Source organism: Diplodia seriata (assembly GCF_021436955.1).
Source record: "Diplodia seriata strain FDS-637 chromosome Unknown scaffold_2, whole genome shotgun sequence".
In the NCBI taxonomy this organism is placed as follows: Eukaryota; Fungi; Ascomycota; class Dothideomycetes; order Botryosphaeriales; family Botryosphaeriaceae; genus Diplodia; species Diplodia seriata.
Window position 1 is genome coordinate 3,247,693 of NW_027117309.1, and position 24,399 is coordinate 3,272,091.

The following is a 24,399-nucleotide window of genomic DNA, read 5'->3' on the forward strand; positions in this document are numbered from 1 at the left end:
AAAGCTTGACATGTCCTCCAGAGGGTTCGGCGCAACCCTGTGAGTGAAGACCGTGGGATCTCGCTCCTTGAGCCATGCTTGAATATCTTTCCTCAAAGCGCGTTGACCATGGAATTTGGCAGTGCACTGCTCCCGACCGGTGACCCTCAGATTGCATAGATGAAGTCACCGGAGACTTCTTGCAGCATGTGATCTGTGTTTCCACACCACGTATTGAATACGGCTGAGCGCTCGGAAGCTCCTCGATTCCTCAGCTCTGCGAAGCGAAGTGCACCACAGTTCCCACTGTTGTGGCTGTGGTGGCGCTCCAAGGACATCTCATATCAACCTCACTTTGTGATAAGACATATATGCTGAGTGTGCGATTGCGATAACTCATGCCAATCCAGCACCGCCGACCATGGGTGATGGATATCACCATGACAGATACATATCGCTGCACAGCAAATTCGCATGATGCTGAGAAGTCCCAACTCTTGTAAGTGTCACCAGTGCTGATGAGATCATACGAGATTTCCAATGTTGGCCTTTAGGCAGGGCGCGCGAGACGCACACAAGTCATTGATATTTGCGTGCTCGATGCATGGGATTCCAACATTGCTGTGCAGAAGGTCTGGCGGACAAGATTCAGGAACAGGCATAGCCTCCCTTGATAAAGCACGGCATTCGGGCCGGACCGCAGCCTAGCGCGTGCCATGACGTCTTAGACGCCTCGGACACCGAGTAGCTGGCGTTTCGAGGAATAATTGGGGAGAAAAGACAGATAAGTTTCATTCATCGACTGGCCGACACTATGACTAGGCTTTTTGCGGTATTTTAAGCGTGAGAGACCACGACATCCAACATCAAAAACGTTAAGGGAATCATCAACCAAACAGGCGTCGTGACCAAAAAAAGGGCGGAATCCAAAAAATGACCAGGTCAAAGCGGTGGTGGCTTTTTGACCCAAAGAGAGATATCGAAGAGCTTCAACACGGAACATCTGCACGGAACATCATCGTCGTCATGCATGTGCGCTGCTCTCTCTCTCTCTCCCTCCCTCTCTCTCCTTCGCACACGCAAACACTCACTCACATCACCGCGACGACAACAGCGACAACATCACCTCTTCACCACTCACTTACTCTCCCCGTCAACACCGGCCTCCTCAGCCGCATCCGCCACCTCGCCCGCCGTCTCCGCCTGCTTCTTGTCCTCGACCTCGCCGCCGCCGCCACCGCCCTTCTTCTTCACCAGCTCCCGCACCACGTCGACCGTCGCGTCCGGGCCGCCCGCCTCGGCAGCCAGCACCTCGCCGCTCTTATCGACGACGAAGACGCCGCGGACGGTTCCCTTTGCGTTGCCGGATTTGGCCAGGCCGATGGCGCGGATGAGCGACGCCGACGGGTCGCAGAGGAGCGTGTAGGGCAGGTTCTGCTTGGTCTTGAACGTCGTGTTGGCTTTGGGGCTGTCGGCCGACAGGCCGTAGATGCTGAGGCCGGTGGCGGTGAGGGGCGTGAAGGAGTCGCGGAAGAGGCAGGCTTGTTTGGTGCCTGTTTTCTTTCGTGTCAGTTGATGGGAAAGGAGGGAGGGTTGCGAATGCGGTGGTGATGAAGGGCGGATGTGGGATTTGTCGGTGGGAGTGGGCGATCCGTGCGCGAAGCGGGGTTGGTGGTGGTTTTGTGGGGAGGAGATGCGAGAAATTGAAGGGGAGAGGGGGTGGGTGGGATAACTTACAGCCGGGCGTCGAGGCCCTGGGGTAGGTAAAGAGAACGACGCCTTGCTTGCTCTCATCGACGAGCTTCTTCAGCGTCGTCTTGGTGCCGTCGTTGGTCTCGATGTCGCCGCCGAAACCATCGAGGTCGAGCTTCGAGCCCACCTCGGGCTTGCCGCCGACGGCGGACGACTTGGTGGTGGAGGCGCCATTGGTCGCGGTTTCCTCGACCTTGTTAACCGTCTCCTCGACCTTCGCGGCGGCCGTTTCAACGGCGTCGGCAGCGGCTGCTTTGGCTTTGGTCGTCTTCGACTTGGGACCGGGCTTTCTCTTGGCCGCCTTCTCGGGCGCGGGCGGCGGGGTCTTGCGCTTGCGGAGTTCGACCATGGCGGGCGTGGAGATGGAGATGGGCTATCACGGCAAAGCTTGATGGCAGAGATGGGCGAGGCGTGAATTGTTCAGGTGGCAGATGGGAGCAGCAGTGAGGGCTGCCGGTGCAGTGAGCTGGTGGTCGGGCGCGCGGGTGCAACGGTAACGTCGACTAGAGCTGTAGGGGTCGCACGAAGCAGAGGAGGTCTCGACGAGATGGGTTGGGAGGAAGTTGTGCAGCTCTGGTTGTCTCTCTGAGCTGAGCTGTGGAAGCTGGGGAGCTATGGCGAGGAGCTGGTCCTTCCGGGCGAGCCCTTCTCCACCCGTCGGCTTGCATCTCGGCCTGGGCCCTGAGAGGCTGCATCCGCCATTGGTACCGCTCGTGGCCGCGCTGATTGGCCGGCGGTTGCGAGCTCGACGAGCCTGCATGCGGTGAAGCTCAGTGCCAACCGGCCATGTCATGTTTTCCGCCCGGCCTTCTTATCGCGCCCCGCTTGTCAATGGCTGCGCCCTTCGCCGAGGCTGCCAGCATATATCAGACACGCTGCCCTCGCCCGGGCTTGCGGACCCTGCCGTGTCTCGTACGAGTGCGCAGAAGAGCATGCAAGAGCTTGGGATTTTCGAGGGCTCGAGGCCCTCCGACAGCGGCGCGGAGACGCTTGGCCGGCAGTGCGCGCGCCGGTACCGCTGAGAAAAACGCCGCCCGGGCGCCACTCCGACCGCTGGGCTCCGACGGCCTGAGGATGCATCAGAAGACTATCAATCCACCAGCCGACGTCACCTCCCGCGCGTTTTCGCCTCCAGCGTGCTCCGATCCCGCCTCCGACCGTCGCGCGCTTGACGTGCCTTGATGGCGATCAGCTATTCTGTGACGGCGCGGGTAGCGAGGGAGACAGATCAGCCCTGCTGCGAGACTGGTGTGCTGGGAGGCGCTGGAGGGCCGTTCCGTACCGTGGCTCGCGTGGGAAACAGTTGAGCGTTCAACCCGCCCAATCACCGACTCCGTGTATCGCCCGTCTGTCATCGTGGCCCCTCCTTCCCGGGGCTCGGCTCTAAGACAGTCATCCTGCGCCTGCTCCGCCGAGCAATGCGCGCGAATCTGATACCAACGGCTCCCATTACAGGCGACAATCACACATGGAGATCCCAGACGACGATGCGCGAGCCGGCTGTCGCCCCGACGGCTCGCAGCCTTCATCAAAACCTTCCAGATCTGTTCTCCAGCGGCAGTTGGCCTGGGGTATGCTGGGCCCTCTGCGGCGAGATCACGTAACAAGAAACCACCTCCTGGTCTTAGCTCTCGCCTAGTTTTTCCTACGTCCCAAAACTGCACCATCGCAGCTGTGCTCGCCGCCGTAGTCGCCAGACCTCTCGTCGTCCGTCGCCGCTTTCCTTGAGTCACTTGGCTGATGGCGCGCCGCGACAGGCCTGGTTGCAGCTCGGCCGTTGACGGACCCGCTCGCTGCCCTCGAATCCACTTCGCCTCCCCCGGACCGGCTACTTCAATGGTGCTTGCACGTTCTCTTTTCTTCCCGCCCCTCCCACGATCTGAACTTGCATCTCGCCATCCTCCACTCCACCCTCGAAAGCCGACGCAACCCGCCGCTACCCTCGTCTACCCTCCCTAATCTTGCCCACCATGGGTGTCCAGGACCATTCCCCCGCCAACGTCCGCCCTAACGAGCAAGATCTGGACATTAGTGCCGCTGCCCCGGTCGTGCGAGACGAAAGCAAGCCCAGCGAGGCGGCCGTTGCTCTCGAGACCCGCTCCAGCACCTCGGAAAGCCAGGATCTGGGCGACGCTGAGAAGTTGAAAGATCGGCAAAAGGGCATTGACAATCTGGAGAAGGCGATCCCGCCGCCCTACACGACTTCTGACACTGCCGTAATTGCCCCCGCTCTCATTGGCTCTTCATCATCTTACTGATTTTGAAGTCTGAGCAGGCTGGCGAGGTGAATCCGTTCGGCCATGAAGATGAGCACGCAGAGATCAAATATCAGACCATGGAGTGGTGGCACGCGGGGTTGCGTAAGTTGTTCCTTTTTGTCGCTTTTTGGGGCTATGGACTAACTGAAAGTATAGTCATGGTTGCTGAAAACATCTCCCTGGGTGTCCTCTCACTCCCTCAGGCTGTTGCCGTTCTGGGTCTCTTCCCGTAAGCTCTAATCACGCCCCTCTAGCCCATCAATTGAGTACTAACGAGAACAGCGGCATATTCATGATCGTCCTGTTTGGTCTTATTTCCAGCTACAGCGCCTTCGTTATCGGCCAGTTCTACCTGAAATACCCGGGCTGCCACACCTTCGCCGACGCCGCCTTCTTGATCGCCGGCCCCATCGCCCGCGAGATCATGGGCGTCGCCCAAGTCCTCATCCTCATCTTCATCCAGGCCGCGCATCTCCTGACCTTCACCGTCGCGCTCAACGTCCTGTCGAATCACGGCACGTGCACCATCGCCTTCGGCATCGTCGGGTTCGGCGTCTGCTTCATCCTCTCGCTCAAGCGCCAGCTGGAGAAGGTCTCGTACCTCTCGGTGCTGTCGTGCATCTCGATCCTCATCTGCGTCACGCTGGCCATGATCGGCATCGGCATCACCAAGCCCAACGCGGGCGCCGTCGTGGCCGTCAATAGGGCCACGGACTTGCAGTCGGGCGTGCTCGCCTTCCTCAACATCATCCTAGCCTACGCCGGCCACGTCGCCTTCTTCACCTTCTGCAGCGAGCTCAAGAACCCGCGCGACTTCCCCAAGTCGGTCGCCTTCATGCACATCACGGCCACGTCCTTCTACGTCGTCGTCGGCGTCGTCATCTACTACTACGCCGGCGCCGACGTCAAGTCGCCCGCGCTCGGCTCGGCATCGCCCATCGTCGCCAAGGTCGCGTACGGGCTCGCGCTGCCGACCATCGTCATCGCCGGCGTCGTGTGCGGCCACGTCGCGTGCAAGTACGTGTGGGTGCGCTGCTGGCGCCACCAGCCGCACCGCCTGCACCACCGCCGCGGCTGGCCGCTCATCTCGTGGATCGCCATCGTCGCCGTCGGCTGGCTCGTCGCGTGGATCATCGCCGAGGCCATCCCGTCCTTCTCGCTGCTGCTCGGCCTCATCAGCGCCCTGTTCTGCTCGTGGTTCAGCTTCGGCTTCAGCGGCGGCCTGTGGCTCTGGATGAACCGCGGCCGCTACACCGAGAACTGGAAGAAGTGCGTCCTCACCGTCGTCAACGTCTACATGCTGTGTCAGGGCGCGGCCATCTGCGGGCTCGGCTTGTGGGCCAGTGGCTCGGCGTTGGCCGAGGGCCAGGGAGGCGCGGCGTTCAGCTGTGCGGATAACTCGTAAGTGGGGGTCGATGAGGAGTTGTTGCGAGTTTGGTGTTCCCTTGTTATTTTTCCCTTGTTTTTCCAACGAGCGGGGTTGTTGATACCCAGATGCCGCATTGCAAGGAGTTTGCGCCTTTTTGTCGTTGCCTGTCTGTCATGTTATGACGGGCTGACGATTGGTGCTGGATCTTTTCTTACACTATTACTACTACTTTTACTCTTCAGCGCTTGTGTTTTTGTATCAACATTTCGTTCTTTCTCTTCTATTGTTACAATTTTCAAATCATGTCAAGAGGAAGACGGCCGTTATCAGTCTCAGTTGGGAAAAGCTCAAAGAAGAGGAAATAGGTATTAAGAAAAAGCCGGCGGCGCGCAGGAAGTCTATTCGATTGAACGCTACAAGGGAAAGAAAAAAAAGCATCGCTGTTTTGAGGGCATTCTCCATTGCTGGGAAAAAGGCAAAAAGCGGGTCATTGGTGTCTCATGGCGCACGACGAGGGACGAAGTCCAGATTTGTTGGTTGGGGATCTGGCTCTATTAGCGAAATAATTCATGATTAAACAAAGTTCAGTTTTTCGTTCGATCTTGTAGGTCTTCATCGTTTTGCGAAAATGCTGCTCGTGGATCGTTTTGGAAGACTGTTGGATGATGTTTGTCTGTGGTTGGTGATGATGGGGTGTTCGGGTTGCTACGCCCTCGCGGCAAGGGAGTCTGCCAGAAGCCTCCAGAAAGTGATGGTGAGGTCGACTTTGAACTCAAGTGGCGAGTACCGTTGAGCCTTGTAGCTCCGACGAAGTCGGAGACATGCTGGTTAGCAGTATAGAGCTCCTGGAGTGAGAGTTTTATGCATTATGGGTTGGGACCTGTATGCCAAAGCGTCATGTGCTGGGACCTCAGAATGTGACGTCTGGGCATGTGGTTGCGCGAACAAATGATCCGGCCACGTGTTTTACGTACAGCCATATTCTTTGGGTAATCTGGAACGATGTGACATTCGTGATCAGGTATTTCACCAATCGAAGATTACGACAAGCTTTGCAAACTGTTGCAGTAAGCTCTGAATGAGGATTGTAGCTCAATTCTTCTTCCCAAATAGAAAACAATAACGTCGCCATTTGAAACCCAAGCCGATAAAAGTAAGCTCGGAAGCAGAGCGCTAGTAGGACCATTCCCAAGCGTGCCCACGGACACGTACACCAGTGGCCTTGGAATGTACGCTCATTTGTTGGTTTCGACTTTGGACTTCAGTTCTTTCATGTCCTCACGACTTCAGATTCTCGAGTGCCATGGATGCGCACTTGAAGCAAGACGAACAGGACGGGATGGATGAAGTGAGCGGGAAGGATCATGAAGAGCAGCGAGCAGCAATCGGCGGCAGTCCGCGCAGACTGCACCAGACCGCCCTCGCAGCCCTTGCGGTCTGATTTGCGCAGACCGTGTTGCTAATATTAGGACAAGTCACCCCAGCACTCTTCACTACCGCCGGATGGCTCGACTATCATCCGGAGGATTCGTGCTAATGTACCGGACGGCGCGGATCATATCCGCGCGCCTAGGAGGGCCCAACTCGACAGCGGTGATCGTCGATGCTGAGTTATCCCTGGCTTCCTGCGGTGGAGCAAAGACACGTGCGTCGGGAAATTTCTACGGAAAGCATTCTCCAAATCACGGAGTTACTGGTCTAGTACTCAGTAAATAAGGGGATCGCCAGAAACCCGCAGTCTTCTATGCTTGAGGAGTTCCAGAGAGTTGGATCAGATTGTTCGCAGTCTCTTTTGGAACAACGGAAAAAAGGCTGTTACACGTCACATATTTTTCTTTGCTCTATGTCTGGAAAAGCCGGCGGCTACGTGATTAGACGGATCACGCGAAGTGACGACAGCTCCGCGCGACCATGTCGGAGAATATCCAAAGATGGCAGCCATCCAAACTGACGGCGAGCGCTACACATGGCCCATGCTGACCCGCTTGCTGCCAGCGACACCCGACGCTCAAGGTACAGGGAGCACAAACCAGATTTATAACGGTATTTTCAGCTTGCTGCGGGGCTCCAGGGGGTGGCGACGAAGAGGTGGCTTACAGAAGTGGAGAGATGATGCGCACTTCATGCTTTCCGCCCCACTACTCGATAGTCCTGTTGGGGTTTGTTGGCCGTGTGCATGATGGGCTTCCCGGGCGGGGAGTGGCAGGAAGCGGGCGCAGCCGCTGTTCCGCCACTCGATCTGATTGCTGCCTTCACGGATAACCAAGCAGCCCCTGCATGCACTTGGGACACTCTCAAAGGGCGATCACGGCAATCTTTCTTACTGGAATTGGTCATTATAAAGAGAGCTCGAAGAGAGCTCATAGTGCATATGAGAGCGGACAGTATCAGACTGAAAAGCTATCTTCATGAGAGGAGTGTCAGGCGTGATGATTGAGCAGTGCAACTACGCGTGCGAGCCGTAGGCAATCAGTCATGTGTTGAATACGTGACCCATCTCCTCGGGCTGTTCAAGGCAATGCCTGCTCCGCGACAAGAAGCTTTACACGGGAGGGAAATGGTATCTCAAGGATCCTCGGCGGCGAAGTGGCATTAGCAAGCCTGGAGTTATCAAGGTGGAGGTCCGAAGGCAAGATCAGACAGAGGCCAGCAGTATTCGCCTCGCTCAGGCCCATTTGGGGCTTAGTCGTAAAGGTGGGGATTCAGATCGCACGCTACGTAGCTGCCTCCAGCGGCTGGGACGGTCTATTAATTCAAGGCATGATCGCAGAATTCGCGAATGACATAACGCGTTGCAGCTCAATATAGAGCTTTGATTCAAACAATTGTGGCCTCGTCCTCCCTTCACTTGGAAGCCAAACACCAGACGCCGCAAACCAAGTTATCCTATCTAGATGCGCGAGCTGCCGCCTCGAGAGGTTTTCCGGCGATCCATGATGGCACTAACCACCAGCCCTGAAAATATGCTCCACGTCAGGGTGTTCCTCAAGACGTGTTCCAGATCAGCCCCTAGAGCCAGGGACAAACCGAGTCCAACGAGAAGCGCAACGCCGATAGCTCCGGTTTGATGAGGCCAGTATTTGTGTTGATTGTACCACCAGAGAGCGGCCGCTGAGTACGCGATGCAAGCGGCGAGTATCATAAGGGCGTTCGGCCTCCAGAAGCACTCGTCGGTCCCGCCAATGACTATCCAGTATCGCGAGCAGAACGGTAATGGATTGTCTACCCAGAAAGTGCTGACCATGGAGGACGTGACCATCATGACGGTCGCGGCGAGGTAGTGCTCCCATATGGACACCAGTGTTGGTGACGGCCTTGGTCGGCGGGAGTTGTGTGGTCTGGCATATCTCGAAGGGCTGATCTCACAGACATCCTCAGGATCTCTGTTAGCGTGAGTGGAAATGAAGAGTGATCAAGGCAGGCTGCTATGACCCACCGTTCCATGTCGTTCGAGTGTTTCGTCAGATGAGGCTCTGCCGTCGCTGGTTGATGCGACGGGGTTGGCAACGGTCCGAGCAAGTGTCGCGGACACCAGAAGTCGTAATTCAAGTAGCGCAGAGCTGCGAAGGGCACGTGTAACTGTTCTTGTTTGGCTGTGCAGTGATCGCGGAGGATCCTCAAGTTCGACTCGAAGAAAGGCGTGTCCTCTGAGCCTACTTTGGCCGTATCCTTTCGCTCCACAAGGCCCGAGCAGCCGGTAATGACAGGTCCCGAGGTGTCTGGCAGCGATCCTCGCGCTTTGGAAGTGCAGAAGGATCAGTATGAATTGGAAGAGCAGAAGGACCCGTCAAGTTAGACTTGAATTAGCCGCTGCAGGCAGCCTTCTTTTCTGCCCTGTGGCTGAATGACCCACATATCACGCAGCAGGTTCATGCGCGAATCGGATTTTAGCCGACCCGCTGTATTCTGCACACCTTCTCTTACTGAACGGAGATCTGCAGAGGCCCCCTTGCACGGTTCAGGGTTGCCGAGTAAGCCTACGTGGCACCCGCGACTCCGGCTGGCCGGTAACTGACACAAGTGCGTGAAGAAAACAAAGCCGCTCTTCTTAGTTTCCCCGGCTGCATATTCATACCACGAGGGATGCGTAACAACGTTGAACTGAAGTCGAGCTGAAGAGTTCATTTGCCCTGACCCATCGCTTTGGATGATATGCGTTCCGCATACTATACAAAGAAAATGCTGTAATGATTACAAGAGGAGGAGCACAGGATGCGGTAACCCCATTCGTCGTCATGCGATTCGTCGCTGATCGTCATTCGCGGAATGTAGGCGAGCACTCCACCAGCTCCACCAAAACCGTAGTGTTGGTAACGGCATGACTTCCCATTCGGCCCCCACAGCTCGGCCGTATACCGGTATCCGGTGCAGCTGTGCCGCAAGCATGTGGCACAGCTCCTGGGTCTGACCACGGGCCTATCTGCCAACCATGCGTGCTGAAGCAAAGGCCTTGGAGGATTTCGACGCCGCACACTCTGATACATCCGGCCACGCACAGAGGGGGCTCGACGGCCGAAGGCCAGCGCGAAGGTGTTTTACTGTCATTCGATGCCATCTGATCTATCACATTACTTGTTTACCGCCAGAGTCCCTTGTCCGAAGGAGCCGAACTCATCGCGCCAGCCTTCAGCTCGAAGAGGGTGTCGTAGACCAGGCTGTCCAGCTCACGAATGAATTTTCTTGATATCCGTAGAGTAGGTATGACCCCGATGGGTCTTGCATACGGCGATCCGCTTACGCCCAGACGTCTTTTTGGGGAAGTCCATCGCATCCATGTCATGTGTCTTGTCGAACACGAACCCGTTTGCCACATTTGATAGCCAGCCTGAAAGCAACTACGTATGACAGGATGACCTACACACTGAGAACGGGTCTTCTGGTCGAACTCCAACTTTCATTGCGTCCTTTGACAAGTCTTAGGTCTCTAATATACAGATACACTTCCGTACAGTTTGGCGGTGAGTGCCTATCAGACTCCGCAAAAAGATGTAAAAGAGTAGGCATTGGACCGATTTGCCCACTTGGCGCGCGCCAACTGATTAAGCTTAGCTTCCCATGAGAACAGCCGGTTGATCATTATGGGTCGGTCCAAGACCATCGCTGGCCATCGCTGCCTTGCCTTGGGCGGGTGGGGGCAGAAGCAGCCGGCTTACTGAGCCGCACCAGCTCTGCGTGCACGTCTCTTGTATCCGTATAGATACCGCTAGGTCCCGTTAGTGTCATCACGAGCACGCTGGCCGTGAAGTCGTCCCAAGTCCCCCTCATCTAACGCTTTGTCTTCTTGACTATCTCTCTCCTGATTACTGGCCAAAGCGCCCCGCGTGGATCCACAGACAATACAAAGATGCGATCTGGTCCGCCCGTACCACCAAAGGACTCGTCCAAAGCCCCGCTCACAACCGAAAGTCGGCTCAAGCGTGATCCCGCACATTCTTACGAGAGGATATCCCCCACCTCCAACACATCTTCAAAGGACCTCAACCATCCACAACTTGCCTACGCCGAAAGCAACCAGAACCACATACTGCCCGAAGCAGTCCTAGTACCCGATAACCATGATGCACATAATGATGAGAAGACACTTGTCTCTGCCGACAAACCCCCACACGGCTCATTTTCCCAGGATCAGGGCTATCCCGAAGTGAGCTACGCCGAACTTGCCCACGGAGGCTCTCTACCTCAAGCACATCTTGAACTCGAGAATTATCCGCAAATTTACAACGAATCCCTGCCTGAGCCGCTGAATCGAGATCGCCGACCTCCTTACGCGTTAGAGACGACAGATGAGAAAGCATCCACAAGAAAGATTTGCGGCTTGCGTCGATTATGGTTCTGGATAATCCTCGCGGCCGCGATCTTAGTAGCTGCCATCGTCGCCATTATCGGCGGGGTACTTGGTTCACGAGCCGCGAAGAGGGCCAAGGCAGACACGAGCTTCCTTCCGACAGGGGCGCTTGCAGCAGTCAATTACACCGAAGGCAATGGCATCCAACACCGCCGATTGTACTTCCAAGCCGAATCGAATGCGCTTTACCAGTCAGCATGGAACTCTAGCACTCAGAAATGGCACGTATCCCCGCTGAACCCACGGGATGCTTCGGGACCGTCAGTCAGGCCAGGAACTCCGCTAGCCGCATATACTAAAAATGATGGAATACATGTGAGTATCAAATGTCCATCCGAAACATTCGTGTGCATTTCTGAGACATTCAACCTGTAGGCCGCAATTGAGTACCACATCTTCTTCCTCGACAACGACAACAAAATCTGGGAGCGCGGCTCTTACGATCCCGACGACATGTGGGGGGAACAAACATCAAACACCCTGAACGGAACCCTTTTCGCCGGCAACAACTCCAAACTCGCAGCATACGGGCAACAGTGTGACAGATATTGCGTCCAGACTTCCCTGGTCGCATACGAGGACTACGAAAGCAAACTCTGGTGGGCCGCATACATCTCCGACTACGGCTGGTACGCGCAAGCGGCGAAGGCGGACTCGAACCACTCGCTCGTCACCGGGAGCAGTCTGTCTATGGCGCCGATATGGAACAACGACTCGAGCTTGGTGGCTTTGTATGCCAACACGGGCACCCTGACACGGTTCACGTGGTATCAACTCACGGCCTGGGAGGACTCGTGGTCGTACGATCGTAAGCTATTCCTTCCAAGTACCAGGAATTACAGAGGGAGAATTAATGCGTGACACAGTTTCATTCAAAGGGAAGATAGAATCGAATGCCGGCATCGCAAGCTTTTCACTCGGATACAACGGAGGCAATGACACGATGTCGGACATGGAAGTTCTGGTAAACGAGCCTGGGACGCATGGTGGCATCACGGTGTGGGATTCAAACTTTACGAACCGAACCTTCTCCAATAACAGTGCGCTTGCCTCCACATTCTCATCTACCACGGAGTTATCCAACATTGCGGCATCATCCGGTGGTAGGGTATATGCCGTAGAAGGGGAGAGCATAGTCGAGTGGGAATGGCAGCATGGAAATCGGTCTTTTACAAGACTGGGGACTGTAAACACGGACCTGACTTCGTAGTGCGGCGCTTAATTTGACTGCTTTGTTTTGATGCTTCGTAAAGATACGACTGACATGCGAATATTGATGTCCCGGGCTGGTTCCTCTTCAGTTTGGCGAAAAAATTGTCTTAAAACAGCATACCAACGTCCTGTAAGTGAGGATAAGATCCAGGTTGTTGCTACACTATACATAAAAAGTGATAATATAACAGTGATGAGCTCACAATTAAGGATTTAAAGCTGTTCCATCCTTCTCGAAGACCTTCACTTTTGTGAACCGCTGCTTATAATCTTCAAAGGAGATTACTAAAAGAATTCAATAAGTGATAAAAATGATGAGCGGCTCAGGGTATTCCGTTCCGCTCAGCAAAGGGAAAAAAAAAAATTAACCAAGCAAGGCCGAATCTGGTCCTGTTGGCGGGCTATCTACAAGTTCTTACTCAGTCTCAGCGTTTTATACCTCTCACATGCTTGCTCCTTGGTAGACCACCTTGTCAAGTGACCCCACTCTCGGCATCCATTTATCTTCTCGATATAAAGGCCGCACCGTATGACCATGGATTTCAGCCACCGGTGATGAGCCTTCTCCACATCATCTACAAAATGCACGGGGCCTAAGAACTTTGGCTGTTGCGTATTCATCATTCAATCTGATAACACCTGGACCACTCAAATACGTGGCCTCTTGCCAACCTCTAGCTTGTTCAACGTTAAACGAGAGTGCTGCGTGGCCTCATCATGTGCCAAACATGCGTCAGTATTGGATAATGCTGTGATAACCTCTTAAGCGTTCTCCATGTGTCGATCAAGCCAACGCAAAGCAGAGACGCGAGTCGCTGTCGGCCATCTCAGTGCAAATAGCTGAAGTGATGTCTGACGCACCGGTGGTTGACCATGGACTGCCGAATGTTGTCGATTAAGCAAGACCATTGACAAGAAGTAAGTCTTTATGTGATCGTCTTCGACACCCACCCCTCCACTGGTGAGGCGTACTCCTCACGCGGACAGCATATCATGTGATCTTTACTACCCAGCTGCTCATTGTCCATAGCTTCTTGCAGGTCAACCTGACTCCTTTCAGTAAGGCGTTTTCAACGGTCTACGCCATGCCTCTTAAATAGGGACACACACTACCTGAAACTGTCCGGCATCCACCTAATGTATCTTCCGCAGAGCCATGAAGAGCCTCGAGAATTGCTATACTGTCTGGTTCTGTGGAAGTCTCGTCTGGTCGCTGTTAGAGGACACGAAGCAACCAAAGAAGCAGCAACTCAGTGTACGTGGGAATTCCTTCACCAAAAAATATTGATGATTGACAGCTGTACTGCGAAATGCTGATTTTCATTGTTTGGGTATCTTTTCTGAAGAGAAGAGAACAAAGGTGGCCAGTGCTGATGGACGGCGGTGAGAAAAGGGAATGAGTTAACGCGGTGTTCATTGGCCAACAAAGCCTGACAGGCTATTCGAAGTAGACAATGTTACTCACACGAAGATAACTTTTGAACAGAGAATTCCCCAAGCATCTCCTCGGCTGGTCCATAGCCCGCGTGCTCTCATTTCCCATTGAACCCACATGCGCCTGCATACGTCATTCGGACTGACTTCCATTCTATAATTGGTTTCCGTGAGTGGATTTGGAACTTCAAACAGAGCCACACTGAGCGTTGCGAAGCAGCCGCAACTAGATGTACTTGGCTATGCTTCTGATTTCTCTATTCTTTTACTTGTGTTTTTGCCTTCTCGCCAGTTGCTCCTGGAAGCCGAACGCCCGGCAAGGACCATTCCGAATGTGAGCGATATATGCTGCTCGTCATCACCAAGTAAACCAATTCTTGCACGGCACTAGTCCAAAATGACGCCGTTCATCATCTTGAAGTGATGAAGAATATGATGCCCCCCGAACGCGTGGAGCTCACTTAATCTCCGATCGGCAAGAAGAAGACAGCCCACAGACGGAGTGACATAGGTTGATGTCGCGACAAGCTAGACCAATGGCAAATGTCGACAACCCAAGTGCAGACCCAACACCGACACCCGATGTTTGGTCTTATACCTCCAATTCTTAGCCAGGAATCTCTTCCACGTGCCTGGTCACCGGCCGCATGACCGTCATTTCCTCCGCCCGAGCCTCCGTGCGTCCGCTGACCAACAGACAGCCATATCGACGCCCTTTAAAAAGCAACCCACCACGTCCCCAGCAACTCGATACATCAAATCCCTTCCTTGTCGCGATCGGAGCACAGTCCTGGAGCCGTAACCACTCTGTTGCCGCCAGTACACTGGGCACATTCAACTGTCCTGCCTTGCGGAACAGTCACAGCACACTCCCGTTCCATTGGCAACTTCAGCCGCACAGTAGACTCCACCATGCACATCGTCAGCAAACAAACCCGCTGCTCAGCACCATTCCCTCAAAACGCTGCTCTTCCCCTTCAGGCTTGCATGACGCACAGTCGCAGCGCCTGGGGTGAGGCTAGCTTGCATACATAGACCGAAGGACAAACGACGACCAAGTCCATGGTCCAGTCTGTGGTTGTATCATCTCCAGCGCAGTGATGTTCACTAAGATCTAGGAGAGCTCCAAAACCCGATAGGTGCTGTGGAAGTTCGATTGGAAGGCTATCGAGACAGAGTATTTATACCTGCGACTCGTCAGTTTGGCACCCATCATGTGCTTGCTTCACTCCCACGCACGAGTACGGAAAGCACCACGTTGGCGCTCAGAATATTGATAATCGAACTGCTACTACCAGCAACAAAGTGACTACTCTGAATGACCTGACCCGAAAAAGATTTTTCCAAGGTAAAGGGAAAGGTACCCGGTAGTAGAAGCTATCGCAGACAAAAGAAGAAGAAGAAGTAAATACTACAACAAGAAAGCGTGTCCAGCATAACACATAACAAGCGTTAAGAATGATGAAGAAGATCGAGGAAGCCAGTTCAAGAATGAACCCCGTCCAGAGCGCCATCGTCCCACCGACCCAAAGAGCCACAAGAACAATACAACCCAGTAATAATCACACACACGTCTCCATCCGCTCCAACCCCCAAATCAACGACCCCGACCCAACCTCGCCTCCTTCTCATTCCCCACCTTAACCAACTTCTCCGCCGCGCCCGCCTTGTTTTCGAATATCCGCCTCAGATCCTCCACGCTCTTCTTCTTGAGATCCAGCTTTCGCGGGTTGTCCCGCGGGATCGGCGGCGGCTCGAGGCTCGGCATGCGCCGGAGCAGACCCGACGACAGGGCGCGCGGCTTGGTCGCCGGCTCCGTCGCCATCGTCGCCGCGCGCTGCAAGTGGCTGTTGCCGGGCGGGGCCTGCGCCGCCGCCGCCGGGAACATGGGGCGGGCGAGCGAGTTGATGGTCGGCCCCCGCGAGCGTGAGCGCTGCTGTCCGTTGTTGGCTTCGTATTCCGAACCGACATTTTCTGCGGAGAGCGAGGAGGAGGAAGGGCGGCGGGATAGATCGTTGTTGGGGCTGAAGGGAGGAGAGAGTTCAGCTCTGCGGAACTCGGCGTCTTGGGGAGAAAGGGAAGGTTGGCGACCGTAGGTGCCGTGTGCTGAAGGGCTCATGAGGTTGGGTGATTGGATGGCGGAAATGTTGCTTGAACCACTTGAACCTGGTCTAGAGTTGATGGGCTTGCGTTGGACGCCACCGGCCGCCGCGGCCGCACCGATCATCTCGGCGAGACCGGGTGGTGGCCGAGTTTGCTTGGATGAAGGCTGAGGGTTTTGGTGTTGTTGTTGTGGGAATTGGGTGGCAGAAACGGTGCGCTCTGGGGAAGAGACCGCACTCTCTGCGCTAGCAATCTGCTCGGCAGTCAGGGCTTTACGCTTTGGAGCTGTGATGTGAGGAACGCTAGGACCGGGAAGTCGCCTACTAGACTTATCCTCTTTCTTCTCGTCCACGCTATGCCCCGAACTGCGAGAAGGGCCAAAACCATCCGCTGCTGCGGCGTACGTCAGAGGCGACTGGTTGTTGACCGATCTTCCCCCCATTTCATCAGCAAGAATGGTGGAGTACCGCGGGGGCACCTGAACAGATGGTGCTGGTTTGCGTCTTACAGGTGAATCGTCACTACCAGTGGGGCTCAAAGGTGTGTCTCTGGAACTAGATACCGACGGGCGCGGCGGCAACGCTGGGGGGCCCGACACGTCCGTGTTGTCCTGCAGGACGATGCCCGAGAACTGCTTTTCGGAATCCGCGAACCCGGCATCCTCCTCTGACGGCGACTCGATGCCAAAGTCTTCCGACCTTGGACGGGGCCTACGAGAAGACTCGAGGGGATCATCATATTCTTTCGGGTCCTGCGGTGGCTGGAGATCACGTTCGAAAGTAGCGCTATCAACACCGCAGTCCTCGCGGAGGCCCTCGTCCCAAGTGTCGATGGCCTCGGTCATGATGCGGCGAACCACGCTCGACATTTTGGCGTCTTCGATCTGATCGGGTCCGCAGACTAGCGTTGGGGCAAAGCAGACAGCCAGGTTCTCGGCCGACATCTTGTTGTAATCCTGATGCGCTGCCACGATGCTCAGAAGGGGAAGCAGATGACGAACCAAGATCTCGCGCGATATGGCTGGGATCGCCGACCATTCCGACTTCGGCGAGATCAGCTCCACCAGAGCTTTGCGCGATGGCGGCTCGTCTGGATCTCCGAAGAGACTCCGTAGCTCCCGGTATGCGGATTGAGGGAAGATAGGTTGACGTAATTCGGCGTACCAAGTCTTTGTCAAACCAGCAGCGAGGAATACTCCGTAGCAGTCCCTAGCATCGACCTCCTCGACAATGGCCTTTGTTACATTCGAATCATCGAAAGGTGGAAGAGGCAGCATGACGCCATTCTCTTTCCACAAAATGTACTTCTGGCCTCGGTCGTATGCTTCCTTCAGGATCTCCTTGAGCCGAGAATGAGGCGGAATCCGGAAAATGCCTTCAGTCTCAATGTTAGGCTCCATCAGCAAAAATGTGCTGGTTTCACGCAAGATGCGCGGTAGTCGTGTGCCGCCGCCAGCATTCTGAGGCAAAGGATTCCGGACCGAGAAAGCCCGGCGGCCGCTAGCAAAAGGTGCGTGGATGTCCTGCGCCAGTCGTCGATCGTGAAGATATGCGGACGGCGGTATCAACAAAGTCTCTATCGGAAGCTCTAGTGCCAGTTGCGTCAAGGTGGAAACTGCGGATCTCATGTCAGCATGCTTCTCGGTAAGCCACACCGCCACCATGTGCGCGGGTGAGCTAGAGCGCGGGTAAGCCAGGAACCGCTGAGCTCAGCTATCTGCGCATAATATGCACGAGATGTTCTAGTCGACTTCGTACCCCTTCGTACGAATACGGAGCTGCGGTCCATTTTGCCCAGACTTATGCGCCAGGCCCCCATGCAGCGGCCTGGCTCACGCGCACTCTTTCCGGATATGGGGCGCACTCACCATGCACGATCTTCCTCCGGAACTTGGGGCTGACAATGGTTGAGAACATCTCCACCAAGATCCTAACCCAGCTTCTCTCGTGTACAATGTACAGCTTCTGCAAGCGTTTGCGCATGGCGCGGCTCAGGACGTGGTAGGCCTGGATGAACCAGCCCCAGCCAGGGCGGTTCTTCCTGGCTCCAGCTGCGCGCTCGGCATCGCCGCCTGCGAAGAAGATGACCTCGTATTCGGTGCCACTGAGCAGCTCCTCCTCGCCAGGCAGACGGGCCAGCACGTAGGGGAGCAGGCTGTCGAAGTCGGCCTCGTCGACATCGGGCAGTGCGGCGGCGTTCAGAATGTAAATGGGGAGGCCGGAGTCGGAGGGGACGGGGGTGCGGTAGAGGATGCTGGCGGCGACTCTTGCCAGGTCGTGGTCGTAGTCGGCGGAGGCGCGCGGAGGAGGGACGGCGCTGAGGGAGGTGCTGCGGAGGCGGCCCGCGCGTTGGGCGATTTGGGCGCGCATTGTCTTTCCGGACCAGGTTAGTCGGCGACGAATGTCCATAGCAGACGTATGGTGGTGGTGAAGGGAATCGCAGGCGTGCGGGTGCTGCGACTTCATGCTCCACTTCTTTTTTGCCCGTACGACGAGACGGTGCGTCACAAAGGGACGGGCGGACTTTCAAAGAAGGAGCGAATCCTGGCGGGGCTGTCGGGGCTATCTGGGGAATTGGCAACTTACATACTGCAGGAGTGGCTCCTCTGTAGGACGATAAGAGGGTTGGCCCTGCCGTATCCCTGTTGGCGTGCGAAGAATGTGCCGTACGGAAGGACTCGTAATGCGGGCAGCCCTGAGTGAGAATGCTTGCGTAAGGCAGGGGAAGGGTGTTGCCTCACAGGGCTGAGCCAGAGGGTTCTGGCAGGCTGACGGGGGTGGGTCGGCGTGCACGAGATCAGTCGGGCGATTTAATGCTGTCGAGCCCCGCAGGTGGTCGACGTCAGGCAGTGGGAACGTAGAGGTGTTGCGGCCGGGATGCGGTGGTTAGCGGCGGCCAGCACGGCAAGGTCTCCTGGCGACGCGTAGCCGCGCTGCTCAGGGTCTGAACTGGCCGCCTAATCTGGCGCCGCCTACGTGTCCGCCGCGTCAAAGCATGCTAGCTGTCTATTTTTGCCTACCTAATTCTTGCGTTTAGCCTCCGCGATCTCCAGCCTCGCCTAGTTGAGCACCCGCCACTTCTGATGATGCGTGTCGGCACGCTCACGCGCTCCTGTACACAGTGCCTGATCGACGACTATCTACGCCGCAGGATCCGCCCCCCTGGCGTCCTCGTTGTCTCCGCCGCCCTCCGCCCGCTCTACCGAGGGGTTCTGACCTGCCCGACTTTCCTCCGTCTCCGGAAGTTCCTCCAGTTCGCCCATCATTTCCATTTGGTTCTGCAGTTGCTCGAACCGCTGCGTGCGCTCCCAGAACTCCTGGAAAGGGATCCCTCGCTCGACCATCCGCCTGACTACCTCCTCGTCACGCACTTCCGCATCCAGCGCTGGCGCTTCATCCAGCTGCTCTGCTGCTCGCTGTTCGCCCGGGTTGCCTTCACGTGCCTGGAACCACGGCATGAGACTTTGGAAGAATGCCCTCAGATTGCTGTACTCCTCTCGCATCTCGTCCGCTGTCTGGCCCTCGCGCTGCCGGCTCGCCTTGCTTGGGCTGGGGTCATACGAAGCCAGGTTGTCGTGCGGAGGCAGCGGGTCTGATGTCGACTGCACTTGAGAAGACAGAGATCGCGGAACTGCCCCAATGAGTGCCGGATTATCGGTAAGTATGGTGTGACGACCTATGTCTCGTGTGATGGTGATGTCTGCAGGGTCTGTCATTCCAGAAGCCTGCACCGCCGAAGCCACCTCGACCAGTAAGTTTTTTGCTTCTGGTGTGTTCCAGATATCCTTGGCGCGAATGACGTACAGCTCAGTCAGTAGGTGCTCAAAGGGCGTGCGAGGCTGCTTGCCCCAGATCCCTGGTGGGATGTCGTTGACCTCGAGTTCCTGGAACAGACGAGCAGCAACCCAAGGGTATTTGCCGATCGCCGTGTAAAGTTTCTGTTGCCCCTTGTTGCGTTCGTTTGCTTGCACTTGTACTAGGCCCAGCGTCAGTTGGATGTTTGGAAGGTCTGCCCATGTTTTCTTGAAGAATTCGCTCTGAGCTAGGTTGATAAAGTCCTGCTGCTGTCGACCGCGGATGGCATACTGGTCGATGACGAGTCGAACGCAGTACGGATCGTTCTCGGGATCAAGGCTGAGAAGTAGCTTGGCCCATTCATATACCGTCCTCCAGGTCGCACGCATACCGAGGTTGGCAATGTAGCGCCACGCTGCCAGCCAGAATTCTCTGTTCTCCGGTCTCCGGAAATCCAGCCTGGCTTTTCCTTGCGATAGGTTGTTGGAGAAAGTTGAGTGGATGGATCGGCCAAAGGAGAACAGAGCACGCTCGAGGAGATCGCCAGATGTTGCGTGGTCTCGCTCTTGCTTTGCGATTTCCGATACTTGAAGGAGGGTCGAGATGTGATATGGATTGAACTGGAGCAACTGTACCAGCCGATTAGGATCCATAGAGGCTACACAGCTCTCGAATTGCCTTTGTACGTCCTGGTACGCTGTGCTGTGTATGAACCTGTACTCCACAGTTCCGTCGGCGCGTTTTTCTACAATCTCCATGCCGAGACCACCACTCGTTGCTCTAGGCCACTCTTCCTTCCCTTGAATGAATATGTTCCGGCGCAGACCTAGTGACGCAAAACCTTGGCCGCCGGGGATGTTGCGCGCAGCAACAGCCTGCGCCAAACCAAGCTGCTGCGCGCCGCGACCGCGTCTGCCTCTACCAGCAGGCTCATCATCCGACCTGTTCTCCAAGGCAGCCCTTCCGAAAAGCTTCCGCATTTCATTCTGCGCATGCAGACCTTGAGTATCGACCGCCAGCAGCTTGTACAGTTCTTGTGCCGCAGCATCGGCCGCGCTTTCCTCAGCCGACTTGCCCTTGTCCTCCGATCTGCCGACTTTCAGAGATTGCAGCGCAAGGTCGATTTCGTCGAGATCGGAGGGCGCAGATTGTTCTTTGGTCGGCGTATCGGTAGCTTGCTTCGCCGCCTTAGCCTTCTTCTTCTTCTTTTTATTTTTCTTTGCGCTGGGAGCTTTCGGTTTCGGTGCTTCCTCCTCGCTCTCCTCAGGCGCTTCCGGAGTATCTTGCGGCTCCTGCTTCTCGTCTTCATCCTCGTCCTCGTCTTCTTCGGCGCCTAGCATGGCGAACATGCTAGCCTTCGCAGGGGGGGCGGTTGGCTGCTCCTCCTCCGACTCGTTGTCTGCGTCATTGTCGGCGGCCAGTTGCTCCAGCTGTTTCTTTTCCTCAAGCTCGCGCTGGAGCTTGCGCAATGCACGCGCAGACATGGTGGTGAAGAATTTGGTGGTACGGATGCAGCGCAGGTTCGAACGACGAGAAACTAGAAGATTATAGGTGCTTGTGCGCGAGTGAGTGATGACGTGGGGCAGCTTTGCGAGGAACCACGGCGGGGCGTCCGTCCGCAGCACCAACGAAACGGGCCGAGCGACCGGCAGCTCAAGCGATCGGCGGGCATGCGGGAGCCTCAACACCAGGACAGCACTCCCTCGTTTACCTCCGACACGCCGCCCCTCTCTCCTCGGACACCGCTCCTATCACCTGCTCCCCGCTCCACCGCCGACTCAGGCACTCGGGCGCGGTCTTCCAAATGCGTCGTGCCGCCCTCCAGACGTGCCGCGCCGTGCGCCGCCCGGGCCTTCGCAGAACCGTCCGCACGCCCGCGAGCCTCGTCAGCTCGCGTGCTTTCAGCACCCGACAGCGATCCGGCCACCAGATCCTTCAATCCTCGATGCAATTCCGCGGATTAAGCTACGCCTTCGTGTCGGCCGCCGTCGCTACCGGCGCCTGGCTCGCCTACCGCGGTGACGGCGATCCTCTACACGGTGCCTCACCCGCCGCCTCGGTGTCGGTCTCCGGACAACAGACCCGAGGCTTGAGTGCGTCAAGCGTCTACACCAACGCCGCAGACACCAGCGGTCCTACATCTGGCAAGGCTCCCGACGGGGGCAACAAAGTGCTGGTCATAGACGAGGGCCAGGTCTGGACGGGTACCTTGCCGGCCGACGCGCCTTTGTCCAAGGAGACGGACGACTACGGACGCAAGGTCGTCGAGATGCTGACGCCCGAACAAGCGACACAGAAGCTGAGGAGGAACGAGGAGTCCTGGCTTGTCGGCCGGGGCAAGGGCGTGGTTCGCTACGACGTCGTGCAGATCCCCAGCAACGATCCCATCGAAGACGATCACGCAGAGAAGATCGTCGAAGTGCCCCAGAGCGTTGCGTCGACCGACGACGGCTCCTCCAACAGCGATTGGATGTTCTGGGGTGTTTTCGATGGCCACAGGTATGGGCAAGGATGTGGAGTGATCAGGGATGACATTGGTTAACTTTGCCTTCTAGCGGCTGGATCACCTCGGCGAAACTGCGCAACTCTCTCATCTCTTTCGTCGCCCGTGAGCTTAACGCCACATACAAGTCGGCCCTGTCGGACCCGTCTGTCAAGCTCCCCACTGCGGAATCGATTGATAAGGCAATCAAGACTGGCTTCCTGCGTCTCGATCACGAGATATGCCATGAGTCGGTGCAGAAGGTCATGAAGGCGCAGTCCAAGCGTGTGGCCGCCGAACTGCTTGCTCCTGCATTGGCCGGCTCGTGCGGTCTGCTGTCTTTCTACGACAGCAACTCCAAGCTCTTGAGGGTAGCTTGTACCGGAGACTCTCGTGCCGTTCTTGGACGGAGAGGCTCGAACGGCAAGTGGACGGCCACTCCTCTGTCCCAGGACCAGACTGGCGGTACTCCCGAAGAGGCCGCCCGCCTGCGAAGGGAGCATCCCGGTGAGCCGGATGTGACCAGAAACGGTCGCATTTTGGGTGGTCTTGAGCCTTCGAGAGCATTCGGTGACGCGGTTTACAAGTGGAGCATTGAGACTCAGAGGAAGATCAAGGACTACTACTTCGGCCGTTCTTCCCCTGCGCTGCTCAAGACCCCGCCGTACGTCACGGCGGAGCCTATCGTCACTACGACCAAGGTCCAGCCTGAAAAGGGAGACTTCGTCGTGATGGCCACTGATGGCCTCTGGGAGATGCTGACCAACGAGGAAGTTGTCGGTCTTGTCGGCCAGTGGCTTGAGTCGCAGGCCGAGGGTAAGACCAGCCAGAGCAACACCAATGCTTGGCTCAAGAGTTGGTTCAGCCAGCAGAAGGGCCTGCCGATCGAGAAGGATGGCGTCCAGCAGGACATGAGTGGCCAGCGGGCTCCTATCAGGCAGCGTCAGTGGGGTGTGACAGGCTCTGAGACCGAAAGGTTCATCGTGGAAGATAAGAACGCTGCAACGCATCTTGTGCGCAACGCTCTTGGTGGAAAGAACCAGGACCAGCTTTGCGCGTTGCTGACGCTGCCAAGCCCCTTCTCTCGTCGCTACAGGTAAGTTTCTGCTCAACGACGTGTTCTTGAGGAGTTTAATGTTAATGTTCGCAGGGACGATCTCACTGTTGAAGTCATCTTCTTCGGAGAAGGCGAGAACACGGGTAACGTGGCGCTGAACAAGGAGGCTAGCGCCTCAACAGAGGTGAAGCCGAAGCTCTGATTTGATATACCCTCAAATGAGCAACACTATCATAGCTGAGGATACCCAGTGTTGTTCTGCACGGCATTTGACTTTAGGCTCGGTTCAGATGATTGGCTGCTCAGCAAAAAGCCTGGTATAAGGTCTGGCGCAATGCTTGATTATGATCGGTTCGCTGCGATGGCGTGGATATTCGTCCGGTAAATAGGCTTGTAACGAAACGAGTTGGTATACTCGTGTACCATTTCTATGCTTCGACACGTGAAGACCTTCGCCATAGACCGCAGGGCAGATGAATTGAATGCCTGCAATTATTACGTCTATTTCGATTCCACCGGCCACGTCCAGTTATGTGGTCTGCGTGAATGCGTCGTGAGCTCTATAATCCTAAAATGCTCTTCCATGATTGGTTAATCACATGCTTCCGATACCGGGCGTCCACGTCTCCCCTATCCTTTTCACCTCGTTGGTGAAGCGCCGACTCGTAATCTGAGTGGAGCCGACAGACTGCTCGGCGTTGGCAGTCAGAGGAGAATGCTGGTCCGGATCGTAAAAGGGGTTCCTCAGCAGCCCAATATATGCAGACTGCAGCGCCTTGAAAGCCTGCACGAACAGTATCAACACCACGAATCAACCTCCCTTGGAGAAGGGGATATGATAGAGAGTCACTTACAGGCTTCATGTCGGCATCTCTCAAGCCGATGGCGGAAGTGGTTTTTGCGTCGCTTGAGGTGGCGGGGCGGCCCTCCATGTCGACGACGACGACAAACTTGACGCCGGTGTTGGTCATCCAGCCGTACATGGCCAGGCGCTCGTCGACGGCCTGCAACAGGCCGAAGTCCTGGTCGGCCGTCTTGTGCGGCATGCGGGCCTCGAAGATGTCGAGCGAGGACGAGAGCAGGAAGGAGAACTCCAGCGGGGCGCGTGCATCTG

General features: G+C 56.1%; 7 protein-coding genes across 7 annotated transcripts; 3 read left to right on the plus strand and 4 right to left on the minus strand.

Moving 5' to 3' along the window:
* Positions 1 to 1,116: 1,116 nt before the first annotated feature.
* DOT5 (thioredoxin peroxidase dot5) lies at positions 1,117 to 2,080 on the minus strand (the record flags this gene model as incomplete). Its single annotated transcript, XM_066773801.1, has 2 exons — positions 1,117 to 1,532; positions 1,717 to 2,080. 2 exons carry the CDS (start codon positions 2,078 to 2,080, stop codon positions 1,117 to 1,119), a joined length of 780 nt encoding a protein of 259 aa, XP_066636368.1.
* Positions 2,081 to 3,701: 1,621 nt separating this feature from the next.
* On the plus strand, positions 3,702 to 5,394 carry SLS55_002320 (uncharacterized protein; the record flags this gene model as incomplete). The annotated part of the gene is made up of 4 exons (XM_066773802.1): positions 3,702 to 3,947; positions 3,998 to 4,091; positions 4,146 to 4,218; positions 4,272 to 5,394. 4 exons carry the CDS (start codon positions 3,702 to 3,704, stop codon positions 5,392 to 5,394), a joined length of 1,536 nt encoding a protein of 511 aa, XP_066636369.1.
* A 5,308-nt stretch (positions 5,395 to 10,702) lies between these two features.
* SLS55_002321 (uncharacterized protein) lies at positions 10,703 to 12,064 on the plus strand (the record flags this gene model as incomplete). The annotated part of the gene is made up of 2 exons (XM_066773803.1): positions 10,703 to 11,248; positions 11,579 to 12,064. The coding sequence occupies 2 exons, from the start codon at positions 10,703 to 10,705 to the stop codon at positions 12,062 to 12,064; spliced, it is 1,032 nt and encodes a 343-aa protein (XP_066636370.1).
* Positions 12,065 to 15,446: 3,382 nt separating this feature from the next.
* On the minus strand, positions 15,447 to 18,360 carry SLS55_002322 (uncharacterized protein; the record flags this gene model as incomplete). The annotated part of the gene is made up of 2 exons (XM_066773804.1): positions 15,447 to 17,326; positions 17,820 to 18,360. The coding sequence occupies 2 exons, from the start codon at positions 18,358 to 18,360 to the stop codon at positions 15,447 to 15,449; spliced, it is 2,421 nt and encodes an 806-aa protein (XP_066636371.1).
* Positions 18,361 to 19,091: 731 nt separating this feature from the next.
* On the minus strand, positions 19,092 to 21,230 carry SLS55_002323 (uncharacterized protein; the record flags this gene model as incomplete). The annotated part of the gene is made up of 1 exon (XM_066773805.1): positions 19,092 to 21,230. One exon carries the CDS (start codon positions 21,228 to 21,230, stop codon positions 19,092 to 19,094), a length of 2,139 nt encoding a protein of 712 aa, XP_066636372.1.
* A 461-nt stretch (positions 21,231 to 21,691) lies between these two features.
* Positions 21,692 to 23,487, plus strand: PTC5 ([Pyruvate dehydrogenase [acetyl-transferring]]-phosphatase 1, mitochondrial; the record flags this gene model as incomplete). The annotated part of the gene is made up of 3 exons (XM_066773806.1): positions 21,692 to 22,245; positions 22,302 to 23,324; positions 23,379 to 23,487. The coding sequence occupies 3 exons, from the start codon at positions 21,692 to 21,694 to the stop codon at positions 23,485 to 23,487; spliced, it is 1,686 nt and encodes a 561-aa protein (XP_066636373.1).
* Positions 23,488 to 23,880: 393 nt separating this feature from the next.
* On the minus strand, positions 23,881 to 24,331 carry SLS55_002325 (uncharacterized protein; the record flags this gene model as incomplete). Its single annotated transcript, XM_066773807.1, has 2 exons — positions 23,881 to 24,069; positions 24,140 to 24,331. The coding sequence occupies 2 exons, from the start codon at positions 24,329 to 24,331 to the stop codon at positions 23,881 to 23,883; spliced, it is 381 nt and encodes a 126-aa protein (XP_066636374.1).
* Between the last annotated feature and the right edge of the window lie 68 nt (positions 24,332 to 24,399).